The 12,198-nt window shown below is 37.3% G+C and overlaps 1 protein-coding gene across 1 annotated transcript in view; it reads left to right on the forward strand.

Annotated features, from left to right (window-relative positions):
* LOC144234535 (rab proteins geranylgeranyltransferase component A 1-like) overlaps nt 1-12,198 on the forward strand; it is an 82,088-nt gene that overhangs the window by 29,877 nt on the left and 40,013 nt on the right. Inside the window, exon 3 of the mRNA XM_077767846.1 lies at nt 11,820-11,892. Coding sequence (XP_077623972.1) covers nt 11,820-11,892 — 73 coding nt within the window. The remainder of the gene's footprint in view (nt 1-11,819; nt 11,893-12,198) is intronic.

A 12,198-nucleotide genomic window follows, 5' to 3' on the forward strand; every position in this document is an offset into this window, starting at 1 on the left:
TGGTTTTTTCCACTTAGAATCTCCTGTAATATTTCTTGTAGGACTGGCTTAGCAGTCATAAATTCCTTTAACCTTTGCTTGTCTAGGAAACTGTCTTTCTTTCTATTCTGAGTGATAGCCTTGCTGGATAGAGTATTCTCGGCTGTGGGTTTTTTCTTTTAATACCTTGAATATATCATGCCACTCTTTTAAGGCTTGCCAAGTTTCTGCTGAAGAAAATCATCAGATAGTTGTATGGAATTTCCCTTATGTGTAACTGTTTTCTTTTGTTGCTTTGAAACTTCTCTTTATCACTACTGTTTGCCATTTTAATTACTATATGTCTTGGTGTGGACCTCCTTGGATTGATTTTCTTGGGCAACCTTTATCCCTTCTTGATCTTGATTTTCCATTTCTCCAGATTCAGGAAGTTTTCTTTTTTTTAAAAAATTTTTTAATGTTTTATTTATTTTTGAGAGAGAGAGACAGCGTGAGCAGNAGGAAGTTTTCAGCTATTATTTTTTCAAATAAATTTTCTGACCCGTTTCTCTCTTCTCTTTCTCAGATCCCTGTAATGTAAAAGTTATTGTGCTTGATGATGTTGCTGACTTTGAAAATGTGTTTTCATTTTTCATTTTTTTGTCTCTCCTGTTCAGTTCAAATACTTAGCATAATCTGTTCTCCAGGTAGCTGATCCCTTGTTCTGCTTTCTCCTGTCTGCTATTTATTCCCTCTAGTGCATTTTTAATTTTAGTTATTGAGTTCTTCATCTCTGATGGGTTGTTTTTTATGTTTTCTATCCCTTTGTTAAGAGTTTCACTGAGATCCTCCAGTCTTTTCTCAAGTCTAGTGCATATCTTTATGACCATTATGTTAAATTCCTTATCAAGAGTATTACTTATCTCTGTTTTGTTTAGCTCTCTTTGCTGTGATTTTCTCCTCTTCTTTCATTTGGGACATATTCCTCTGTCTCCTCATTTTGTATAATTCTCTGTGTCTGTTTCTTTGTGTTAGGAAAGTCAACTACATCTCCTTCTCTTGAAAGTAGTGGCCTTATCTAGAAGAGGTCCTGTAGTGCTCTGCAGTGTAATGTTCCCTATTTAATAGAACCTGGCACTTAGGAGTATCTGCTATGTGTGTTGCATGCTCCCTACTGTTGTGGCTGAGTTGCTTTTCCATTCAGTCCAGTCATCTCTGATGGCTCTCTTTGCCTGTTGTGGGTAGGGTTTGGTCCTTGTGTTGTTAGTTGGGTAGTCTTGGGCTCCCCTTCGGCTTGAGTTGAGTCAGAACAGGCATTTGCCAGAGATCCAGTAGTACCAAAATGCTGGGTAGTCTCCTTGTATTGTCCCCCGAGAAGCTTTCATTGGTGGTCAGGGCCTGCAGTCAGACCAGCTTTCTGCCCCCCGCCCACCATGGGGCTGTCCTCAGAATGTTGTGTGTGATTATCTTTCCCTCTTCCCAGGATAGAAATCACTTTGGAGTTGTGCTGGTCCCTGTCAGAGATGCTTGCACCTTGCCAGGCTTGTGGCACTGCTTTAGATGGACTCTGTTCAAGGACATATTGGAGGGGGAGTGTCTACAGGAGAACACAGGGGCGGGGCTTGCTTGTTAAGTAGTCAGTGTAGGCACTGTGCTTGTTCCTGCAATTGTTCATGTGTCTAGGCTGGGAGGAAGGGGAAGGAAATGGTGCCTGCCAGCTCCTTTGTTCCTGGAGAAGTCTCCCAGCAATCCTTGCTCATCCAGCACAGGCTTTTATTTTTTTAATTTTTTAAAATGTTTTATTTATTTCTGAGAGAGAGAGAGAGAGACAGCGTGAGCAGGGGAGGGTCAGAGAGAGAGGGAGACACAGAATCTGAAACAGGCTCCAGGCTCTGAGCTAGCTGTTAGCACAGAGCCTGATGTGGGACTTGAACCCATGAACCGGGAGATCATGACCTGAGCCGAAGCCTGACGCTTAACTGACTGAGCCACTCAGGCGCCCCAAGCACAGGCTTTTAAATTAGTAAATAAATCTCCTTCCCATATGCCCTATGTGTTTTTCAAACTGCTGCTTCTGCACTGTATTTTCATAGGGCTACTTGTTGTGCTGTCTTTTAAGGGCAGGGACCTAGTTTCCTATAGCCCTCATAGCTTTCCCAGAACCAAGCCTGCTGATTTTTAAAGTTCCTAATGTGAAGCCATGCTGGTTGTAAGAACTTGCAGAATTATGCCCCTCTGGTTTTCAAAGCCAAATGTTATGGGGATTCATCTTCCCCATGGGAGTTCCCCATCCCTGGAGTGCTCTGGTGTGAGGGTCTGTTTCTCTCCCCTTGTATCCGCTCTCCTCCTCTCTCCTTCTCCCTGCCTTAGACAGTCCCTGGGTTCCTTCAGCTCCGGACCACTTCTGTGCCCTTCCTACCCATTTCAGTGTGGACTCTTCTCTACATTTATCTGAAGAGAGTCTGTTCTGTCCAGTCTTCAGGTCATTTTCTGGGTTTTACACCAATGTGGGTGTTACCTGTGGGATGAGGTAGCTTGGGATCTTCCTGCCTTGTCCTTTTCTTCAGGAGTTCCTCTTGAAATTTTGATAATAGCCATTTTGACAGTTGTGAGGTGGTATCTCTTAGTGGTTGTGATTTGCATTCCCTAATGATTAATGATATTGAGCTTATTTTCATGTGCGTGTTGGTCATCTGTATGTCTTTGGAAAAATGTCTGTTCAGGTATTCTGCCCATCTTTTAATTGGGTTATGTGTTATTTTTGTGTTGAGTTGTAGTTCTTTTTATATTTTGGAGCTTACCTCAATATTATTATTGTTATTATCGTTTGTAAATATCTTATCTTTCAATAGATTACCTTTTTATTTTGTTGATGATTTACTTCACTGTGCATAAGCTTTTTCATGTAATGTAGACCCATTTATTTATTTTATTAAAAATTTTTTCTTCATGTTTATTTTTCAGAGAGAGAGAGAGAGAGAGAAAGACAGAGCACAAGTCGGGGCAGGGCAGAGAGAGAGGGAGTCACAGAATCTGAAGCAGTCTCCAGGCTCTGAGCTGTCAGCACAGAGCCTGATCTGTGGGTCAAACTCAAATGGTGAGATCATGACCTGTGCCAAAGTTGAATGCTCAACTGACTGAGCCACACAGGCACACTAGTTTATTTTTGTTTTTGTTACCATCACCTTTGGAGTCTGATCTAAAAAATATATATATATATATTGCCAAGACTGAAGTCAAAGAAATTACAGCATACATTTTTTTCTAGGTCTCTACTTTATGGTCTTACATTCAAGTCTTTAATTGACTTTGAGTTAATTTTTGTGTATGGTATAAGATAGTGTTCCGGTTTCATTCTTTTTCATGTGGCTCTCTAGTTTTCCCAGCACCATTCTTTGAAGAGGCTGGAGGAGGATTTTATAATCTATGTGCTAGGCACTGCTTTAAGTGCTTTCATTCCTATTTTACAGATAAAGAAACTGAGGCTTTAAAGTGTAAGGTTATTGGCTAAGGTCATGCAGCTAGTAACACACACAGTGGGATTTAAACCCAGTTTCATCTGATCTGAAAGTCTTGATTAATAGCACTGCGTTAATTCTCTTAGTTAACAATTATTACCATGTATTATGTGTTCCAAGATGACCAAACTAATATCTTGCCTCTAAAGTTGCTCCTAGTGAAGTCAGAGGAAACATTCATGCAGTTCTAATTACAGGACAGTATAACAGAGCTCTTCTATAGAAGTATGCAGAGCTATGGAGGCACAGAGATTGTTTCTTCTGGCTATAGACCTATAAGCTTCATAGAAGATTATATTGGATTTGAGTAGTTCTGACTGGTTTGACTAGTTTCATCGTTAGTTTTGTGATGCTGTAGCATTTTGTCCATAGGGAGTGGCATTAATAAAAGCAGAGACTTGCAGGCACTTGGCTCACTCAGGCAGTGTTGAGTGTTTGGTTGGGACTGTTGTATTAGATACATAGCAGAGAAAGTCAGTGTCCAGAGATATGGCTGGAGAATGAAGTTGGAAGTTTTGAAGGGTCCTATAGTGATGCTGAGGATTTTGGATATGACTGTAGAGGCATTAGTGAGCCATTAAACATCCTTAAGCCGGGGAGTATTGAAATGTGATCTGCCAAGACCTGATCATATGGCTGTAATGTAGAGATTGGGTTGGAAGGAGAAGACGCTAAAAACAGGGAAAACTTTGAGGCCACTAATGAATATATAAGATAAAAGGTAGGGCCTAAAATAAGTCAGCAGTGGTAGGGATGGCAAGGATAATAGAGGTTTGAGAAATGAATTAGAATTGACACAATGAAGAAGGAATGATGAGTGAATTCAAGATTTTTTAGAATAGGCAGTTGTAAGAATGGTATTTAATGAAATGGGGTAACTGAGAGGTAAAACCAAATTGGGGATGGGTAAAAAAATAATAAATTTGTCTTTTTGACATGTAGAGATGAAACTTAATCAGGGACATTTAATGAATGGAGTTGTCCAATAAGCTGATGACTCAACTGTATATTCAGCTCCAAAATAGGTGAGTCTGGAGCTCACCAGAGGTGCTCAGATTGGAGATACCAATTTGTAAGTCATCAGCGGAGAAGTGATAATTGAGTCGGTAGGAATAGATCAGATCACAGAGGAAAACAAGAATTGAGGGCAACCTTTTTACATTACCTATTCATCTACGTGGTTTNTAATTCTCAACATAGGAAGGTCTCCGTCCAGCTGTAACTACTGGGGACTCAGCCTGGTATTTCATTCTGGGAGACTGACTTAACTGCCAAAACAACTTAATGTAGTCTCAAGAGACACTTTTACACTACCAAGGAGGCCCACCTTCCTTGATCTTAGAATGAACAAATGGTGAAAGGAGCTTGGCTTTCTTGTGTGTCAGGTATGCGGAGCTTGTAGTAAATGAGAATTTGTGTAGGGAGTAAATTCAGTGTATTCTCTAGTCTATTCTATTATTTGTCAACCAGAAAGGTAGAAACATGTCATGATTTTTTATAGTATTACAATCAAACTTAAATGGGATAAATTCTCTTTTAATGTGCATTGTATTTTGTACTCTTTATAGCTGGCAAATCAATACTAGTAGACATACCACACTATTATTTTCCTATTCTTATCACATACAGAAAGATATTTGCACACATTAAAGTTGAGAAATGCAATAAAATTGGTTGTATTTTAGGTCCTGCAAATGAATAGGCTCTCCAGCTCTGGCACTAGAGTAGATGTAGTCATGAAATTATTTTCCCATTTTTATTATCCAGATGAATTGGAGAAGTAAAAATTAGACTTCCATGTAATATCTGTAAACAGATCTCATTGCCTTTACTTACAGTAAATCAGATTCTAGGATTTGTATTATATGCTTATTTTTATAATTTTAAATATTCCAATTTTTTAGATTACATAAGACAGTATTTATAGTGGAAAGAGTATAGATCTTGGGGCCTGATATGCCCTGGGCTTAAATTCAGGTCATTTCCTAGCTGAGTGAGTTAAATGAGATACTCAAATTCTTGGTTTTTTTTTCTAATTTTAAAATGGGATAATTATAGCACCAATCTCTCAGGATTCTTGTGAACATTAAGTGATGATGACTAGAAAATGACCAGCTCAATAATACATATTATTCTATTTTTCTCCTTTCCCTTAACATGAAATTAAGGCAACATTTCTCAAAGAATGTTTTCTTGAACCCTAATCCCTCTAAATGCTTTTAAAAAAAAGTGCTCATTGGTCAACTAATTATTTCCCTCTTGGTGAGAACAAGCATTAACATATTTAACAGTGTTGAGAAGCTCTATCCTAAACAAATCTTTTTCTTTTTTTTTTGGTAGTTTAATTTTTTAAAACCCAGCATTTTCCAACTTTATTTTGTCATTGTACTTTTTTTTTTTTCTTGGAACACCTGTTAATAGACTTTGTTATTGATGGTGTACATTTTGGAAAAGGTGAATTTAGTAATCAGGTCCAGGTGCTTTTTTTTGAGTATAGTTGACACACAATGTTACATTGGTGTACATTTCGGAAAAGGTGAATTTAGTAATCAGGTCCAGGTGCTTTTTTTTTTTTTTTTTTATNCCGACCGAGCCACCTTGAGTATAGTTGACACACAATGTTACATTAGCTTCAGGTATCCAACTTAGTGATTTGATACGTTTATACATTATGCTATGTTTATCACAAGTATTTGATATGTAAGTATTTGGCTTCATTGAACCACAGGTACATTATAATATCCTATGGACTAAATAATGTTACCTAGTTTAGAACTTTGGGATTATATTGTAATGGATAGGATTAGGCTTTAGGAAAACTGAGTTTTAATCACAGTTCTGCCAACAGTAGCTGTGTTGCCCTAAGTAGACTTTTTTTTAACTTCTTTTAATCTTTATCCTTGAGAGAGGGAGACAGAGTGTGAACAGGGGAGGAACAGAGAGAGAGGGAGATACAGAATCCGAAGCAGCTCCAGGCTCCAAGCTGTCAGCACAGAGCCCGACACGGGGCTCGAACTCACAGACCAAGAGATCATGACCTGAGCCAAAGTCGGAAGCTTACTGACTGAGCCACCCAGGTGCTTCCGCCCTAAGTAGACTTAATTTCTACTAGACAAGTCTCAGGGTCCTCATCTGTAAAATAATACCTTATCTGCCTCATAAGATTGATGGAAAAATCCATGAGAAAATAGTTGTGAAAACAGTTTTGAAAATTTGAAATTCTGTCTGTGGAAGGGGTGTTATTACTAACAAGGAAATGGAATTGTAAGAACAGTGAATATAGAATAGGGGAGGCCTAGAAGTTGATCTGTACTGCTTCCCTTTTCAACTCCTGTATTTTTTAATAATTAAAACAATTTGTAGATGAATATGCCTGAATGTCTGTAGTTCTGTCTTTTGTCAGTGTTCTTGTACTTGCTTACAGAAGTCATTTCCCAGTACAGGATGTAGTTTAGCATCATGTCACTATGGGTGTTGCTGAATATTCAATATTGAATTATAATTATGATGCCCGATGGAAAAGAAGATTGTTAGGATTTAATAGGCTCTACATAATAGGTTTAATACTAGCCTACTCATACAGCTCAACATTATGGCCACCTATGATTTCTTTCTTTTCGTCAGTAGATATTAAGCAAAATGGTGTTGCTTTGATAATAAATACTATGTCAAGGATGAGAAATCTTTTGTTATTGTTTTAATACTGTTTTTTGTTCTTGTTTTATTGGTTGGTGTTAATGGAGATAATTTTGTAACTCATTTCGTTTCTGTATCTGGAAAATCTTAGGTAGTACTCTGAGTAAGTTTTGTAAAACTAGAAATGTTAGTATCATGTTTTCTGCGGTTTTAAGGTCAACATTTCATACAATGGAGAGCTATACCTCAGTGTTGTGATTTGGACTCTTTTTTTATCTTTGAAAATAAAAATATTCACTTGTGATTTTTACTTTTTAGCTGAAAATTTTCGGTCACTTAAACATCATGGAACTTTAAAGGACTTTAGGGGCGCCTGGGTGGCTTAGTCGGTTAAGCGTCCGACTTTCGCTTAGGTCATGATCNTTTGTCATATTGAGTTTGATACTTAAAGTCTTTTGCTTTTTCTTTAGGGAATATTATAAACCATACTTAGAACCATACATATGTAGGGGTGCCTGGGTGGCTTAGTTGGTTAAGCATCCAACTCTTGATTTTGGTTCAGGTCATGATCTCATGGTTTGTGAAATTGAGCCCGTATTTGGTTCTGCACTGACAGTGCAGAGCCTGCTTGGGATTCTCTGTCTCCTCTCTCTCTGCCCTTCCCCTAGTTGCACTCTTTTTCTCTCTCAAAATAAAAAAAATAAAAATAAAAAGAACCATGCATATACCAAAATGAACTTAGTAAAAAATCTGTTTTTTGTTTTTGTTTGTTTTTAAAGTAGGCTGTATGCCCTGTGTGGGGCTCAGTGTGGGTCTTGAGGTCTTGAACTCATGACTCTGAGATCAAGACCTGACGTGAGATCAAGAGTTGGGACACTTAACTGACTGAGCCATCTAGACACTCCAGTGCTGGTTTTATAGTGAGTTTATTAATAGTTATGTTATCCTCTTTTGTCAGAAAGGCCACAGTAATGAAAACCATGTTTCACCTTTTATATTCATTGTGTGAGATCACCAGATGCTATTGTTAAGAGCACATCAACAGAAAAGCTGAAAATGTGAGCTACATGGAAAAATACTGGAACCAGTTAGCTCTCAAAAAACAGGACCACGTATAAGGGAGAAGAAAGATTTTGACCACGAACTGACTTTAAGCTGTTTAATACTAGAAAGAAACAGCAAGATGGCTTTTCTTAGAGTTTTGTTTTAGGTTTTTGATAATAGCATAAAATACTTTTGAGATTGGAACATCATGGTCAGTGTTTGAAAACTCATGTTAGGTTACTTTTGTTTTTCTAATAATTTATTATAGTTTTGAGATGTAGAAAAGTTGAAAAATTGTACTGTGAGCACGTTATCCCCAGTTAGATCCTGCCATTATAATTTTGCTGTATTTGCTTTATTACATAACCACACATGTATTCATATTTCTTTCTATTATTTCATCTTAATTCTTTTGTATGTTTCAAAGTAGACTGTACACAATCCAGTACCTTCACTCTGGTACACTTCAGCATGCATTTATTAACTAGAGTTCAGTATGTATTTATGGTTCTTTTTTCAGGATAAAATTACATCCAGTGAAATGCACAGATCTTACGTGTACCATTTAATAACGGGAAATGTATGCACTTGTGTAACTACAATCCTAATTGAGATAAATAATGTCATTACTCTAGAAAGTTCTCTCATGCCCCATCCAAGTCAAGTCCTGCCCTTACTCCCACCCTCAAAGGCAATCTCTCTTGGTATATTTTTTACTATAGATTAACGTGNNTAGATTAACGTGTTCTAGAATGTCATAACATTGGAATCATGAAGAATGTACTCTTTTTGGGTAAAAGGTTTTTTCAGGCAGCATAACCTTTTGAGATTCATCTGTGTTGTTACCACTAGTTTATTCATTTTGATTGGTGAATAGTATCAATTTATCCATTCTCCTACTGATGGGTATTTGAATTCCCACCAGTTTGGAGCTATTGAGTAATAAAGCTACTGTGAAAAAGCTTATACAAGTATTTTGTGAACACATACTTTCCTGGTTTGTAAATACCTAGGAATGGAATTACTGGGTCATAGTGTAGATATATGTTTAGTTTTTTCAGAGACTGCCAAGCAGTTTTCCAAAGTGTTTGTACCATTTTACACTCCCACCAAAATGTATGACTATTCTGGCTCATTGGTGAATACACCAATACTTGGTATTGTTAGTCTTTTTAATTTTTTTTTTATAGTTTATTTTTGAGACAGAGAGAGACAGAGGATGAGGGGGGTAAGGGCAGAGAGAGAGGGAGACACAGAATCTGAAGCAGGCTCNTTAATGTGTACTTATCTCCCATCCAAGTACTAACCTGGCCTGACCCTGCTTAGCTTCTGAGATCACACCAAATTGGGCACATTCAGGGTAGTATGGCTGTAGACTAATGTGTACTTATTTAATGACTAATAATGTTGAGTACCTTTTTATGTGCTCATGAACCATATCTGTTCCTTTGTGAAATGTCTGTTCAAACCCTTTGCCCATTTTAAAATTTGAATATTTGTCATATTATTAAATTGAAAGAGATCTTTATATATCCTGGATACAAGTCCTTTGTCAGATATGTTTTAGGAATATTTTCGACTAGTTTGTGCCTAACCCATTCATTTTTTAAAAATGTTCTATTTTAAAATAGAAGAACAGAGAGAGAGAGAGAGGGAGAGAGAGAGAACACAAGTTGGGGAGGGATGGGAAGAGGGGGAGAGAGAATCCCACACTCCACACTGTCAGTGCAGAGCTGGATGTGGGGCTCAATCTCATGAATCATGAGATCATGACCTGAGCCGTAATCAAGAGTCAGACAGTCAACCAGCTGAACCACTCAAGTGCCCTGGAACTTCTTATTTATGACCTTTTGGTGGCTTAAGAGAAATCAAAATATCTCAACAAAAAATATAGACAGTGGTTTTTTTTTTTTTTTAAACATCCAAGATATTTTCTAGTTTTATTGAGTGTTATATTTAGAGGATGAGAAGGGATGGTGGAAGTGTATTATTCTTAGACAAGGGAAAAGAGGGTATAAGTTTCTATTGGAAAGATGACTAATTCTAACACTCTCTCTCTCTTCACTCTCTCCTCTTCTCTATGCTGGCTGTTGCTCACCTTCTCCTGCTGTTCTCTCTGACCTAAGGGATTATAGCTTCCAGTCTTCCTGATTCCAATATGTTAATAACAGTAGCTNNNAGAGATTCTTTTTTTTTTAAATTTTTTAATGTTTATTTATTTTTGACAGAGAGAGAGTGTGAGTAGGGGAGGGACAGAGAGAGAGGAAGACACAGAATCTGAAGCAGGCTCCAGGCTCCGAGTTGTTAGCACACAGCCTGATGCAGGGCTCAAACTCACAGACCATGAGATCATGAGCTGAACAGAAGTCAGACGCTTAACTGACTAAGCCACCCAGGCACTCCAAGTCCCTCTAGAGATTCTGGATGGTGTATGAATTTGCATTATCTCTGAGAGAACTATCAGATTATAAGTAATGTACTGATCCTTATTAATAGATCTACTTTCACAGATGTTTGATTTAACCATTTTCTATGTTAGAGCAAAGATAGTGATTATTGGTAAAATACTTGTGACTGTTCTGAAGGCCTGTGTCAACATTTGGTTAAGGAGAAAATATGTTAGAATGTTGAAGGGATCTCTAGTAGCATAATGGATGAGTAATTTTGGATATTAAAGGTTTTAGTTTTTGTTTCATATTAAAAAGAGCTTTTATAAGTTTTTATTTTATTAGAGAAAGCTACAGAGAAGCAAAATTGAAATCAAAGACAAAACAAAACCGAGACTGTGTCCCACCCCAGAACCAGAGTAGATATTGTTGGTGGGACTAAGTGTACTTTGGGTCTCATCATACAAAGAATCAGTAAACATGAAGAGTTTTTCAGGAACTGAGAAGCCTACTATGTAGCACAGAATTAAAGAGTTCTGGATGCTACCCTGGTAACCTTCCTTCCTATTGGTTCCTTCCTACTCAAGGAAGTTAATCAAAAGTCCAATGTCTGCAAGGTTTACCTGATTTTAATTAGAAGATTTCTGAGTTCTCTCAAACAGAATGATGATCTTCATAGGACTGTGGAATGAAAAATTAATAGTTCACCCAGTTATCAGTGGGAATACTGTTCTCTACTTATCACAGAAGTCTTGATATGAATAACTGTGTCCAGGATCTACTTTCATTTTTGGCCCTGAAGGCTGAGAAAAACACAGGACCACTAAGTCTAGAGTAGCCAGTTTGTGTGTGTGTGTTGGCATGTGTTATGTGTTTGGTGGTGGTGGTGGTGACAGTGGATATTTGTTTATAGAAAACTTAGAGCAGTTTTTTTCACTGGCTTTCCTTGAGATCTACCAAGGTTTTCAACTAGCCACTTTTTTTTTAAACCACGGAGTCAAATTTGTTCATGTTTCCTGCTCAATGCCCATATTAAGTTGTTCATGGTCCCTGATCAGTAGCATTTGATCGATGGAGAAAGCTCTAAGGAGGCCAAAGAGATTTTTTAACTCCTTATACAATAAAAAGTTACCTTTTGGATCTGAGAGGCCCACTTTTATTTCAGTCTGGTATTTCAAACATCCCAGTTATGTTCTGAATTCTGAGGTAGCAATATTAAAATGATTTGAAGGGTCCANATTTTTATACCCTTTTCTTTTATGTTTTATTGTTACAGAAGAAGTTACTATGGAGGAAACTGGGCCAGTTTTAGTTTTTCAGGACTATTATCCTGGCTAAAGGAATACCAGGTAAACTTCTTAGTTGATTTTTAATCTACTAGGTTGTATTTTGTATCACATAATAACCCTAAATTGAAGAAAATCCTAAGTTCCTGTAATATAGGCTGATGCCACATTTTTATGTAACAAAAATTATAGTCATCTTTTTAGCTAATATTCTTTCAATGCCTTCAAAATATAGTTGTCACTTTTTAAATATACATACATAGATAAGTTGGCAGAAGAGTACATCATATATACTTGATACCATTTTCTAATTATATACCCAAATAGTCTTTCAGGAAAAAATTTCAGTCATTCATAAAGTCTCACATA

The sequence above is a fragment of the Crocuta crocuta genome, unplaced genomic scaffold (genome assembly GCF_008692635.1).
Source record: "Crocuta crocuta isolate KB4526 unplaced genomic scaffold, BGI_CrCroc_1.0 scaffold1676, whole genome shotgun sequence".
Classification (NCBI taxonomy): domain Eukaryota; kingdom Metazoa; phylum Chordata; class Mammalia; order Carnivora; family Hyaenidae; genus Crocuta; species Crocuta crocuta.